General features: G+C 45.5%; 1 protein-coding gene across 10 annotated transcripts in view; it reads left to right on the top strand.

The window, feature by feature from the left end:
- Positions 1–15373, top strand: part of PDE8B (phosphodiesterase 8B) — a 225343-nt gene that overhangs the window by 131935 nt on the left and 78035 nt on the right. For all 10 annotated transcript variants that reach the window (XM_081826701.1, XM_081826704.1, XM_081826703.1 and 7 more), the window contains 3 exons: positions 4455–4645; positions 7969–8028; positions 10778–10835. In XM_081826701.1, the coding sequence (XP_081682827.1) occupies positions 4455–4645; positions 7969–8028; positions 10778–10835 (309 nt within the window). The remainder of the gene's footprint in view (positions 1–4454; positions 4646–7968; positions 8029–10777; positions 10836–15373) is intronic.

Raw genomic sequence — 15373 nt, 5'->3', positions numbered from 1 at the left:
CATATTTGTGCAGTTTTTTTTTCTTTGTAGATTTTTTTTTTAAAGATTTTATTTATTTTTTGACAGAGACACAGCAAGAGAGGGAACACAAGCAAGGGGAGTGGGAGAGGGAGAAGCAGGCTTCCCACGGAGCAAGGAGCCCGATGCGGGGCTCGATGCGGGGCTCGATGCAGGGCTCGATCCCAGGACCCTGGGATCATGACCTGAGCCAAAGGCAGACACTTAACGACTGAGCCACACAGGCGCCCCTTTCTTTGTAGATTTGAAGGAGGAATTGAGAAGCTGTGCCTTACAGAGTGTGGCTGTGGACTGTCTGAGTACTTTGACAGCAAGAGTTGAAGGCTTTTATTGCCTCTACGATCACCGAACCACAGGTCTCAATTCCCAGCTTTTGTGTCTCTTTTGTTCAAATTCCAAATTTCTGTAAACAGAGTATCATTAGCCCAGCTGTGCTGGGAGATAGGAACGGAGAGTCCAAGCCTGGTTACATCCAAAAAGGGTAATTACTATAGTACTTTAAAATGTATATATTTTTAATTCCTGTAGCTTTTTCACTTAGGAGTTGAATTATTGAAAACTAGTTTTTCTGATTTTTTTTTATAGATGGGAAGAATATTATTTTTAAAATTTTTACTTTAATTCCAGTTAGTTAACAACCAGTGTTAGATTCGTTTCCAGTGTACAGTATAGTAATTTAAAAGTTCCATACATCAGCCTTAAATGGGAAGAATTTTAAATACTACCTAAAGAAATTCTCTCATGAGTGCTTTTATAATATAGTCCTGTTCTAAAATGTAGATGTTATTATTCGGGTACAGTGAGGCCGACCGATCAGGAAAGGACTATGATTAAACAGTCTGTCACTGAGAGGAGGGGCCATGCCTTGCCCTAAAGGACCACACACAGAGCACCAGGGTTGGTCAGGAGGCAGAGAGAGCAAGGGGAAAATATGGCCAAGAGCCTCCCCTGTGGCTTCTGTGGGAAGGAATGGGTAAGGGAGGGTAAGCAGGTTTGGCTAGTATGAATCATTTCAGGGGAATCTGGGGTATAGCTGTTGTCTCTAGTTGGTTGGTACTTGGCCCTGGAGTGATGAGGGCAGGTGGAGAGTGGTTCCATGCATTAAGGCATGATAAAAGATGGGGTAGGAGTAAGGGCTTTGGATTGGTTTGCCTTCGAAGGGTGCTTTCCTAGGCAAGTCTCCTGCTACCTCTACAAATTGGCCAACCCTCAGAAGCAGTCTCCGCAGGGTCGGCAAGGCTCCAGATGTCAAAGCATCAGAACTACAGAAAAATAACAAGACCCGATGAAGAGAGTTTCTCCCTTTGAGTCGGTTGTGAGTTTTCATGTGAAATCTAGTTTAAGTTCCTGAAATGGCCTTACCTTGATGTAACCCTCTGCTGTGAACTAGACTTTCCCTGTCACCCTCCCCTCTGTCACACAGGCTTCCTTATAGTTCCTCGAACGCGTCAGGCACACGTCTGACTGTAGGGGCCCATAGAACCATTCCTTCAGCTACGAATACTTGCCCCTCAGATAGCAATTAGGCTTCCTTTTTGTTTCCTCCCTTTTCGTTTGCATCTGTTACTTTGTGAGTGAGGCCTACCCACTTAATGCAGCAGTCGGTACCCACTCTGGCTCCTGCTTACCGCTTCCTGTTTGTAGGTAGCATGTACTGCTTTTAACATGCTGTGTCGTTTGCTTGCTTATTATGCATGCTGTTGGTCCCTCTCCAGTGCGGGGGGTCTTTACTCTGTTCATCAGTGTACTCTAAGCAACTCAAAACAGTTCCTGGAACATAACAGGTGCTTGGGAAATTTTTGTTCAATAATATTATTTTTCCAAAAGTGGTACACTCTCTTCAGAGGATGCATAAGGTATATGAGATTAATATGTAGCAATGTCCAACATGGGAATACGATCATGTTCTTACTGTATTAGTCAATTATTGAGGCCAAATAGTGTAAAGGAAACATAAAGTGGTGAGATTCTTGTTTAGCAATCCCTCATTTAGCCAGCCAGATGACAGAAGAAATTCTCTCACCTTTGCTGACTTTGAGGCTCTGTATATGGAGTTTTTCTTGTTAATACCATAGCTACCCCAAGTAGAGGGCCAATGACTTTACACACAAACCAATTGATGCTACCTGACTTTTTCATTGTAGCTCTCTTATTTGATCTGAAGGCTTTCTTTTCATTATCAAATCCACAGGGCGATGCCCTTCAATTCCCTTGGAAGAGCCACTCTCACTTCTTCCTAGAAGTTAGCTCTTTGGTCAAAAACTCTTAGAAACACTCTCTGGGCAGAGGAGTGACAGACCAAGAGGAGCTCTTAATAAGTCTGGCTGGCTGCCTTGTGTGTTACAAGGGTATGATTTTAAGCCATGTGCTAAGAAGAAAATGGCAAAATCCTGTTGAAAAATATCTCTTCTGGAAATGTAGCATTTGGGAAACAGGAAATGATTTAAACAAATGTAAAACAAATGACATTTATGATATATTCAGATATTTAAGATGTTGAGCTATTGGGGAAGTTTAGGTTTGAAATGGTATTGTGGGGGCAACCCCCTTGGGTCCCCTCCCTCCTTGGGAGCTTTGTCCTATCACTTTGCTATTGCTCAATAAGTGTTGCTTTGCTGCCCACCCCCAAATGGTATTGTGGTTTTTGTTTTGTTTTGTTTTTAAGATTTTATTTATTTGTCAGAGAGCACAAGCAGGGCGAGCAGGCAGAGGGAGAGGGAGAAGCAGGCTTCCCGCCGAGCAGGGAGCCCAACGTGGGGCTTGATCCCAGAACCCTGGGATCATGACCTGAGCCGAAGGCTGATGCTTAACCGACTGAGCCCCCCAGGCACCCCTAAACAGTCTTTATCTTCAGTAGATTCGTGCAGTTGAAATGATGTGATATGCAGACTTTGCTGCAAACTAATGTCGGAGTCGAGAAGTGGGCAGGGATGGAAATGCAGCCAGACTGGCCCGGAGTTGGTTTATTGCTGAAGCCGGGAGATGGGTGCATTAGGCTTATTAGACTGTTGTGTCTATTTTTCAGTATATTGCCAATTCTCAATTAATAAAACATTTTGAAAATATAATAGTTGGACAGTTTGTCTTTCTGAATTTAAATGAAACACATTTTATATTTCATCATCAAAATGATACTGGTTGGAACGCCTGGGTGGCTCAGTTGGTTAAGCGTCTGCCTTCAGCTCAGGTCATGATCCCAGGGTCCTGGGATCGAGTTCCGCATCAGGCTCCGGGAGCCTGCTTTTCCCTCTCGTTCTGCTCCTCTTCCCCACTCATGGTCTCTCTTTCTCTCTCTCTCTCTCTCTCTGACAAATAAATAAAATCTTTAAAAAAGCAAAGAATGATACTGGTTATTGGTTTAAAGGCCTTTCTTGTTGAGGAAAAAAAAAAAACCCTTCTGTCGCTAATTCTTTAGGAGTGGATGCTCAAGAACATTCAACGCTTTATCCATGTCTTGAGATAATTAGGTGTTTCTATTGGACCTCTTATTTGTAATAATAGTAAAACCCTTTTGTGTTTTGTAGGAAACTCTACAGGTAGTTAACCTTTACCTCACCAGATATTTGCTGAGCAGCTAGTAAGTGGCAGCTTGGTGCTGAGCACAGCAGTGGGGGTGGGGGTAATAGGGAACATAGCAGGCAGTTCTTTGTGGTCCTGAAGCTCAGTCCCAGTGGAGAAAATAGATCATGATCAAGCAAATAAATGAACCAGTTCAGGTGGTGGTAAGGCTGTCTCTGGCTTTCCGCCAGAGAATTGGGCGCTGGAGCCCAGGGGCTGGTGAGGGCGACCAGGGTGAAGTCTGGTACCTTCTTTCCAGTGGGGCCACACTTCTCAATGAGGCAAGAAGGGACAGGTTTTCCTCAGTTTAGCTGCATCACCTTCTCCTTGCATGGTCATTCTTTCCAGATTCCAGCATGGGTTGGGTATTAAAATTAGTGTTTGAAATTCCTTTGAGTTCCTTCTCTTTCCTGTGTCTTTAAAGGGATTTAATTACTAAGATCAGAGAGTTGACCTCCAGGTACTGAGAGGCCGACACCACCTGCCCTGAAACCAAACACGTGTATGTGAGAACCATAGTCCCAGCTGTGTTAATTATCCTGTTAATAATTTCACTGCTTAATATACTTAACAACAAAGCCAATTGGGAATTAAAAATGAGTAACAACCCCCCCCCCCCAGAATGACTGAGCACCTACTCATGCTCATGTAGGTCTCACAGCTAGCTAGGGTGGCGCATCTGACCGTGGAGAATCTATAGCACAAAGGGATGAAATACCTTGCTCAAAGACACACACTGGAATCAGTTGGAGGAGCTGGGGTTTGAATCCAGGTAGTTCCTCTCTAGACGCCGCATTTTAAACCTGTATACCGTAGGCTCATGTTTAATACAGTCTGTAAGGATGATGATTGCTTCTAAGATCTCTTTTGTATTTCAGGTTTTGCTGATCTTTGCAAAGGAAGATAGTCAGAGTGATGGATTCTGGTGGGCCTGTGACAGAGCTGGTTATAGATGCAATATTGCTCGGACTCCAGAGTCAGCCCTTGAATGCTTTCTAGATAAACATCATGAAATTATCGTAATAGATCACAGACAAACTCGAAACTTTGATGCAGAAGCGGTGTGCAGGTACCTTTCCTAATGTAACATGCTCGTTAAACGTTCACTTAATAGCCTAAAATGACCGTCACTTAGAGATGTCTTTAGTTCCATCCCAAGTATTTCTAAAATGTGTGTTGATGCGTCTAAGCAGTCTGTGCAGATTTCTGTGATGAAAGCTATAGCTCCTCCTATAGATTTATTTCACCCTTTCTGTTTTTCCACATTTGAGTTCCAGTGAATTTAGAGGTGTGAGCTGGGTGTCTCTGAAAATGTCAAGGTGTTTTTCCCCCCAAGTATTGCTCATATTTCTCACACACACACACACACACACACACACACACACGCACGCAAGAGACATTGAAATTCACACAGTTTTTGTTATACAGATGGGGTTTGGATTTAAACCAGATATTTTAATCTTAATTATTCTGTCCCAAAATGAACATCGGAAATGTGTGAAATACACATGTCTCCCTGCCTGACACAGATGGGTAGATTCTACAGTGGTTGGGGAGCACAAGCAGCTACTTTACCTCAGCGGAAAATCTTCCAGGGATCCAAACGCCCCACTTGTTTACAGAAATGCTTGCACTCCAGGGGGAAAAATGCATGCCTGTTCATAAATAAATGCAGTCATAAGAGTTTTCTGTGGATGAACTGATCCATTTAGCACAAGTGGAATGCTTTGAAGCTAGACAGCAAGAGGTCACTAATTAAATGCTAGACCAGCACAGACTCCAATTACATATGGAGCTGGAATTTTCTTGAATATTAGTAAGTGAAATGAAAGGTAAGGAAGTGGCTTCTTAGATCCTTTGGCACCCTGACAAGAAATGATTGGATTAAGAGACATTTCTCATCATAGGCATTGCCTTGTTATTCTTTGATCCTTCTCAGTTTCTCAAAGAAGAATTTTTCTCACAGAACCTATTTTAAAATGTCTTACTGGCCTCAAATAATCTTACTATTGTGCATAGAAATATTTTCTTTTTAAATTACTATAGATACAAATAAATGTATCATAAAATATTTGGATGGTACTCTCAGTATTAAGAAAATAAATACTAAATATTTAGTAAGAAATACTAAGAAAAAAATACTTTTTCTTTTTAAATGATCTACAGGATAGAATTCGGTCCTTTATAACTAGATCTACTTTTTCTTGGTCTTGACTTAATTTTCTTAAATGATTTTGTAGTAGAAACACCACTGTCCTTTGTGCATACATGGAATGATTTAAGACAAGATTCAGTTGTAAAAATAAATTCTTTTTATTCAGGTGAAGAAATTTAGCAGATAAGCTTTATAATCTTCCTTGAATATAAAGAAATTTAGTTTTTTTATCTAATGTACTTCTGTCTTAGCTGCACAGAAAAACAGTGGGGGATCTGTGTAGGTCAGAAGCCAGGTTGTGTATCAGGGGCCGTGTTTACCGACTCTTACTTGTTATGTTCAGGGCAGCCAGATTCCTGAATGCACGACTGCCAGTACATGTCCCCCTAAAATGAGTAAGGGACACGCTCTTGGCAGATGTACATTCATTACTGTCATCCATGGTCCAAGATCCCTGGATGTTTGAGCTAGACTGGACCTTAACATGCTTCCTTGGACCTCTACCCCACCGATTGCAGTTCCCCTTCGTCCTCTCCACCAGGAAGAGGTCTGGGTCTCCCTGGCTATACCAGTTCCTTTGGAGGAATGAGAAAGAAGAGATAAGCAGCAAGAAGCAACCCCCAAAATGAAAGCCAGTTTCAAAAGAAGCTAAGGGAGCATGGGCTCTAGCCCAGTTACGTTCTTAACAGTGTTTGCACCTCTTGAGGCCCACTCCTTAGAACGTAGCCTTGCAGTGTAGCCTTGACTTCTCATTGGGGTGGAAGAGATTGCACAAGGCTGAGAAGTGCTTAGTATTTCCCTAGACAATAGGGTGCACCTCGGACTTGCTATGCATTTTTTTCATTAGGTGGTAACTGGTATTTCTGCTGAGAATTCAGTAGACTCTTAGGTAAAAAAAAAAAAATGGTACCTTGGCCTCATCAAGACCTGTGCTGTGGGGTGGCTGAATAGGAAGTAGTCTGTGCTAGCCTTAATAGGAGGTCTTGACTTACTCTACCTGTCCCACAGTGAGTTAAGGCATTGAACTTAAGGAGTTTGTTCAAACACCATTTATCTACCATAGGAAACTGTACTTCCCAGGAAGACGAGAGCTGGTCACTTTTCTGAACCTCCCACCCACGTAGAGTGAGATCTCAAGGAATAGGAAATTGGGAAAGTACCTTTTTTGAGAAAGGTCAAGAAATGTGAGAGTTGAAGGAAATGAAGCAATACAAGCTGGCTTTTTCTAGGGGAGCAGTAGTACAAATATGTTGTAGTGCAGAAGAGCTGAAATGCCAATAGCTAGAAAGATCAACAAATACATGTTGTTTCACAAATTACTCAGGAGCAGCCTTGAGCCTTCTGTTCTTAGAGATGATGGTTCTCTTCCCAGGGATCTCAAAATAAACAGAGTCCAGATGGAGGAAATGGGTCAAAACAAGCAGGCTTATTTGTACTAAGCTTCAAGTATGTGGCCCTTTATTAATAGTTCATTCCATTCACGAGCCCTGACCAGGATAATCCAGAATCAGAGCTGCGGCATACAATAGCACATGTTGTAAGAAGATGCATGGACCTCAAAGTTCTAGATCCTTACGTAGTCCAATCCTATTAAAATCTTACGGACTAAACAACACACAGGTGGTCATGGTACAGCGGGGATCAGCAGGGACAGTGGCCGCACCACAGCATTGCTCAGCCCCAGTTTGTGGCCCACTCGCTGAAAGCATTTCAGCACAAACAGTACGACCAAAACAAATTAGGCAGCTCTTTGTATCGCTCTTACGAGTTTCAACCTGAATTGGTATGTCCAGCGGCCAGCGAGTATATAAGGTCATCTTTCTGAGCTATCTACTATTTTAAAAGAAAAAAAGATGCAAAGCAATTAGCTCCCTAAGTACAAACTGATAACCGGAGAGCTGTAGGACTGCCAGTTTCTTTGCAGAGTGGAATTTCAGTCAGAAAACATGGAACTTAAGTAGAATTTGCCAGTTTTTGAAGTGAAAAATTGGCAGATCTGACCCATTGGACAACTGCCCAGGCGTTTAAAAAAAAAAACAAACTTTTTTTTTTTAAGGAAAAACAAAGAGATTGTCCTAATCTTTAAGGGCATCTTTCTCTGTTGTCTTTACGTGTTTTCAGACTTTCTCTTGAGAGGAAGATTGGGTTTTGTGCCATTTTTCAATGTGAAGTTCCGCATTTGTTCATTGTAACAAAGCCCAGATCACCTGGTTTGACTTGGAGCTCTCTCGTTGCAGGTCGATCCGGGCCACAAATCCTTCCGAGCACACAGTGATCCTTGCGGTGGTTTCACAAGCGTAAGCTCCTCGCCCGCCCCCCGATTCCCATCCCCAGTTGGCGGTAGTACTGTTCATTCTGAAACATGTGTCTGATGGAATCCAGTCTGTGAGGCAGCAAAGCAGTGGGCCTGCCCTTGGCCCCACAACACCAACTTTAGATCTCGCTCTGTGGGGGTGTCCTTTGTGTTGCGAGGTTCTGGATATATTTAGGTTTCTCTCTGTCATCCTTAACTGCTGTTAACCCACACTAGTACACAGGAGGAGAAAAGGGGTGCTCGTTGCGGGCTAGAAATGAACAGAAGATCTGAGGGAGATGTCTGGGGAGAATTTGTTCCCACTCATCTTTTTTCTTTGAAGAAAAGAGGTAGCAGACTTCTTGTTCTTCACTGAAGAAGAAACAAATTACAGCATGAGCACAAAGAAGCAGTAAATACGCTGGAAGGAAAGGATTGTATAGTTGGGGTCAGGACTGCTCTGTGTCTAGAAGCAGGACAGTAGGATGTATGCCCATGCTGGAAGGCAACAGAAGGGGGATTGGGCTATAGGTACGAGACAGTGGGATGGGAAGCTGCTCTGCTGGGTTTGTTGTCTGAAATGGCCACCCCTTAGAGCGAGAGACCGAAAAGGAACACACGCTGCTGGTATAAGCTATAGTCGTTGGAATCCTTGCAGGATCAAAGTTGTTGTATTCATTTATTTTATTTTTTTTAAAGATTTTATTTATTTATTTGAGAGAGAGAGAGAATGAGAGACAGAGAGCACGAGAGGGAAGAGGGTCAGAGGGAGAAGCAGACCCCCCGCTGAGCAGGGAGCCCAACGTGGGACTTGATCCCAGGACTCCGGGATCATGACCTGAGCCGAAGGCAGTCGCCCAACCAACTGAGCCACCCAGGCGCCCGAAAATGGTTGTATTCATTTAGTAGCCATCCTTCGCTTCGGAGAGAAGAAGGCCTTTGATGAGGGCCTAGAGCCCTACTAGACTTGGCCCCATTATGGGAGCTGGCACAGATTCTGCGACAAGCCAGCAACGGAGACAGGAGAGTTGAGGTCTCCCCCAGGCAAGCCTGGCCCAGGGGAGATTTGAAATACTGCTTATTGGTACAGGAAGAAATCGTGGCTACAGAGTTTTACCCCAACCAAAGACTCTTCTTACCTATTATTCCTTGAGTCTATTTTTAAGAACTGTGTTGCTTCACTTCATTCCTACCATGGGCTCTGGTCCAAGGAAAGGAAAGAAATCATTCCCATTGGTTCCTGATCTCATTATCCTGGTGGGACTTGGGGTCTCAAGTGGAATGAGTGAGGGGGACCAAGGTATATTTAGCCTTCATCACCCCCTTGTATTTTGTCTTGAGGGCACTGGGAGGGGTTACTAGAGTGTTCTGAGTCTTGTGCATGGATTCCAGGAGTATACCGGGCCACGCACCATACTCCCCAAGGCTGGCTCATTCCACGAACCTCAAAGTGAAACACAATTTTTTTTTACATTAGGCATGTAGCGGAAATGCTTACAAATCTTTGACAAATAAGGACTTGCTATGGCTTGTTATTTTCCACCCTTTCCCCCACTGTTTTTTGTTTTTTTGTTTTTTTTTAAAGATTTTATTTATTTGACAGAGAGAGAGGGAACACAAGCAGGGGAGGCGGGAGAGGGAGAAGCAGGCCTCCCACAGAGCAGGGAGCCCAATGCGGGGCTCGATCCCAGGACTCTAGGATCATGACCTGGGCCGAAGGCAGACGCTTAACGACTGAGCCACCCAGGCGCCCCTCCCCCACTGTTTTTAAAATAAAATATTTTATATAGATACAGAACAATAATAAAATGAATGCTGAGTTTGTGGAACCCAGCTTATGAAATAGAATGTTATTAACACCTTCGGACTCTTTTTGTGTCCCTCCTCATTTATCAGTCGAAGAAGGTTGAATGTGGAGTTCCTGAGTAGAAAAAGCAAGGAGGACTGCTTTTCCCTGTAGGGAAGGCGTGAGCTATGGGGAAAGCCACAAACAAGCCCCAGGATTTCCCTCCCTGGTCACCCGCTCCTCCACCTAATATCTTTTATTCCATTTTCCTTCTCTGTTTTCCAAGGTATATACTCCATGTTACTTGCTGGCTATCTCAGGGATGCCCTTTCTCTCTTATAACGATGGAAGCAGAAATGTAGCATGTCTTTATGATGAGCAAACATTGTACCCAAATGAAGTTCTGAGACCCAGCTGTAGGCTCAGTGTAGGAAACCTTCCTGTGAAATGAGGGACGATAATCCATTTTTTTTCTCTTATTCCTTTCTAACGTGACATTCCTGATGACCCTTTTTCTGCATTTGGCTATGGGGTGCTGTAGTCTGTAGTGCCAGGTGTCTTCCTCACACTGAGAGTTGGACCTAGCCAGGTCTTGGGGTGGGAGTTGTGCTTCCAGAAGGTTTGGGGACAGCGGTGTCTGGGATGAGCATTGGACCAACCTTGTCCCATCCATTTGTTGCAACTTTCAAGAGCAGCCCAGCTTTGGAGATGGCCACTCATGTGGACCTGTGGTGATGCTTTCGGGCACACTGCTGGAGTTTTCTCTACTGCTTATGTTCCTTTTCTTTTTGCATCTGGAAGGCAGATGGGGGTCCTGGAAGGCAGGTGCATCCCATGGGCACATGCTGGTCAGGAAGCCACTGGTAGAGCAAACGCCATGCTTGCCTCATTGTTCTCTCTCCATGTTTCAGTGTGAGGAACTCTGGTTTGTATCTGCTGAGTGACTGCATTTTCTGCTTTGCTGCAGATCGGGTGACCGTGAAGAGGCCTCGGTCCTCCCTCTCCTGCATGCAGGCTTCAACAGGGTATGTATGTAGGAGGAGACTCAGCAGCTCTCCGCAGGCCGGACACCTCACCGGTGACTCTTGAGTAACAGCACAGCCATGGAGCTGCACAGCAGCTTTAGAGAGTTGAGCTCCAGGACCGTGAGGGAAAGGAAATAACTGTTCTCACAGGAGGGTAACAAGCAACGGCTAGTCAAGCTTTTTCCTTCATAACTTCATGCGTCCTAGTTACAGAATTGTAATGACCTAAAAACACATCTTCCTATACCAGGTCAAAATTCCGTAGTCCCAAAGCAGCCTCACTTAAATGAGCCCCGTCTGTGAGATTCATTATACATATGTGAGTATTAGATACGGTTAAGTCCACCAAATTGGCACCCAGGGTTCTGTGTTCGTCAGGGCCTCGTCAGGGCTTAGACGCCAGGGATAGGCCCATGACGGCTTTCGTATCTGTGAACTCCTGGTTTAAACCGTAAATGTCAGCAACAACAAGGTCTTTGAGTGACAACTGTAGGAGTAACACTGACGTTCAATATGAAGCTCAAGATGGAGGACTCCAGGGGTGATGTCTCTAAGACTGAGACATGGGTTGTTCCTGGTTTCACTCCTCACTGCTGAGAGAATCGTTGAACGTGGAGGTGAGACTGACGCACCCCCTGCCTCACAGAGACCAGGCAGACTGTGTTAGCAGGGTGAGGGAAGCAGTTCCACACTGACCCACACGGCCTCTCCCCCCGCCACTGTGGCTCCATGCAGAGAGGTCTCCCCGCCTCGTCTAGTGGAAAGGGACCTCAGTGGTGACAGCGAGCTCCCCACCCTAGCACACTGGGTTGCTTTGTGGGAGCCCCTACTCTGATCTTGCACCACGGGGATCGCAGGGGAGCGTGCGTGGCTCACCCACTGGGAATCTGACACCACCCCCCCACCCGCCCCCACTGAGAAGAGGGTGAGCCGGCAACAACGAGCATGTGGATGCTGGCAGACCAGGTTCATTCCTGCAGTGCGGCGGCAGTCTCCCCAAGCAGTGGTTTTGCTCATCTGCAGAACCACGTCACAGGCGCGCTCTGACCAGGGAACTGCGGAGTGCAGATCTACCTGATTTGGATCCTCAGCTGAGGAGTTCTGCTGGCCCTGTAACTGGCTTGCTTGGGCAAGGAATGGAATCACAGCCCCGGCAGCTCTGGAGGGTGTCTTAGGCCCTGTCTGACCCGAAGGGCTGGCACCAGCTCCTGGAAGCAATACAGCCCAGTGGCTCACGAGCCAAGAGGGGGGCGTGCAGAGCTGATGGTCCCCAGAGTCAAGGCCATACCCGGCCCGGAAAGTTTCTGCGCCACACACTTGGCACAGGCAGAGGGATTAATTCATAGCCAAGGCTGAGAGTAGCTCCCGGCCTCTCCCAACCTGCAGAGCCTGTTGAGAAAATTGAGAGTAGCCTGGAGTGACCCCTCCCCTTCTTGCCCAGGCAGGGAAGGGGAGACACAGCCACACTGGCTCTGGAGAGTGTCTTCCAGCCCATTCTGCCCAGAATGGCTAGGGATAACTCCTGGAAGCCCTGCGGCCCAGCAACAGTTGAGCGGAGAGGCAGGCCAGAGCTGACCGTTTGCATAACTAAGCCAGTGGCCCTATTCCGTCAGGGAACTTGCCAAGCAGATCTGCTTGAGTTAAGACAAAGAGTTCTACTAGCTTTGGAGATGCTTCTGCCACTGTGTTGAGGCAGGAAATGTCATTCATAGCCTCACTCATCACTGAGCACAGCCTTTATTTAGCCTGTCCAGCCAGCGAACCGAACTAGAGCTTACAGGAAGCTGCAGAGCCCACTCGGCAGCCCTACATACAGGGGTACTTGAACCGAGAGTATAGAGCAGAACTGGGGGCTTCACCTGACCAGGAAATTCAGTGCACACTCTGGCCTAATTTGGGTCGCTAAAAAATGAGCTCTGCAGACCTTGGGTCCCATCCTGCTGCCCTGCCAGGGCTGGAAGGCTAGTTCCTAGGCTTATCTACTACTGAATATAGTCCCCAGTTCTGACCATCTAGGAAGCCTGACCAGAAACTTCAGTCAACTGTAGAACCCATCCTAGAGCTTCACTTGGGTAGGGAACCAAGTTGTCAGTCCTGTTCAGTTGTTCTTAGCCAGTAGCACACACCCCTATCCCCCTTGACCTGAAAGAGACCATAATAGCATGCTCCACCTGCCCAAGGTCATTCCCAGAAATCACACTCAGAAACCCAAACTGAACTGATGAAGAACTGTGTCTGCCAAAGCAAACCTACAAAGTCTACAAGATGAGCCCAGTTACCCAGATGCACAGATACCAACATGAGGAATCAGGGAAAAATCAGGTCAATATGAAACACCGAAGGAAACTAATAAAGCTCCGATAACGGACTTTAAAGAAATGGAGATCTATGAATTGGCAAAGAATTCAGAATAATCCTCTGAAGGAAGTTGAGTAAAACTGCAAGAAAGCCCAAACAACTAACGAAATTAGGAAAACAGTTGGACGAACAAAATGAGAAGTTTGACAAGGAAATAGCCGTCAAAAAAAAAAAAGAAAGAAAAAAATCCTAGAATTGAAAAACACAAGAAATGAAGAATTCAGTAGAGGGTTTCAAAAGTAGACTTGACCATGTAAAAGAAAGAATCCATAACCTGGAGGATAGGACATTGGAAATTACTCCATTATAGACAAGTAAAAAGAAAAAAATGAGGAAGAGTGAAGAAAGCCTATGGTGATCGTGGGACACAATGGAAAAAAAAATACCTATAATATTTTCATTATAGGTATTATAGAAGAAGAAAAAGAAGTAAAGAAAATATATTTAAAGCAATAATGGCTGAAAACTTCTGAACCTGGGGAGAGAAATGGACATCCCGATCCATGAGGCCCAGAGGACTCCAAACACGTTGAACCCAAATCCATAATGCTATTTTGCTATCCTGGGTTTAAAAAAAAAAAAATCCTTGTCCTAGACCGCAGAGGAGCAGGAATTGCGTGTATAATGTGGTAGTTTTGTGCTTTGGTATGCTTCAGTGTGGAAGTCGCCGTGCAAGGTAGAATATTAAAGGTAGCATCGCCGTTCACATGTGTAATGGAAACGAACGTTTCTCTTTAGCAGGGTCACTTACTCTCCTGACAGTTTTGTCCATCTCGTTTCTCAAAGGCTGGCATTTGGTTCTGAATGCTGTTCTTAGGTGCTGTGTCTTAATGAGAATGCCTAAGACAATGCCTCTGAGTTCTGGAACGGAGAATTGGAAAAGAAAAATTGTCAAGCCATGTGGCTGAGACCAACTCTTACAACTCCATTTGCTGAGAAATAATGTAAAATTATTCACAGGTTTCCTAGATGTGAGGTTAAATGTCGACCCCCACCCCAACATTGTTCTTCACCTGTGAGGCAGGATCTCTGGGAGTATGAGGATGCGGGAGTTTTCCTCAATTCTCTGGGAGCTGAGAGAATGGCCTGACACCCTGTAGTTTCTGTCAATGAGGAGCCACGTGGATGCTGTTAACTGTCCTGGAATTCGCCTTTTAGTTCATTGATCCTACCTCTGACTGGTTTAGAGATTGCTGTCTTGGCTGGAGGGCTGAGATGACACATTTACTACCAGGAGAGACACCTGGCCCTCTTTGGGTGCAAATGCCACTAAGCAAATTGAGGAGGTAAAATCCACTGTTTTCTTTTTATTTCTCTTGGAGCCTGTCGGTCACCTCTTGTAATGGCAGCTCTAGTAGGTTTCATTTGCCTTTGTCAGGATATGGTGCTGCTTTTTGCAGGCAGCCCCTTGGATAACACCCTTCCTGGGAGCATGAAAAATGGTACCTGTCAGGGACCACCCAGGAATCTTTAGCCCTGGGTCTGATCAAGGCTGTTTGCCAGCTAGGTCAGGGTGCCCCCAGAGAGCTTGAGCTCTTCTGTGAGAAGCACACTGCACCTACTGAGCCTTTCCCTCCTGAGTTACTGTGGCTCAGAATCAGCTCAAGCAGCTCTCCAGGTGGCTAGTCTCCTTTTTTGGGTAAAATCTTGTCTTTGGCAGCTTTCTCCCCAAGCACCCTTCCAAATATGCCCACTCTTCTTGCCTTCCTTGAGATTGTTTGTCATCTCTGGGCTGTTTTGATTGTATTAAATCATCTGCTGAAACTCAGCTCTGTGTTGCTAGCCGATTGGCCAGTGCAGCAGTCTGGGTCCGTGCATGGGGATCCAGGAACACAATGTGCCATCCGATATTTCACAGCAGCTTCTCCTTGAAGCTTCGGTAGCTGTGTGTAAGCGGCCGACCGCACGGGGCTCAGTCCGCTGTGAGCCTTTTACAAACCAGTGTCTTACTTAGCAAAGGACGATTGCAGCGGCATCTCTGTGAACCTTGGTTGTGTCCCTTTATCCATTGGATGGGACACTTCCTCACCAGGTGTGCATGGAGCGCTTACTCTGAAATACAGTGGGCCAGGCCTGCCAGGGCTATGTAGGTTGGACACAGCTTCTCCCTGGGGAGGCTTCCTCCGGAGGAGAAAGTGGAGTGCTAAGACGGATCGTTGGTCAAGCTCCATTTGAGGGGA

Source organism: Leptonychotes weddellii, chromosome 7 (assembly GCF_054177405.1).
Source record: "Leptonychotes weddellii isolate Sample4059 chromosome 7, ASM5417740v2, whole genome shotgun sequence".
Lineage (NCBI taxonomy): Eukaryota > Metazoa > Chordata > Mammalia > Carnivora > Phocidae > Leptonychotes > Leptonychotes weddellii.
The sequence above is the reverse complement of the archived record's forward strand: the minus strand, read 5'-3'. Positions and strand labels throughout refer to the sequence as shown.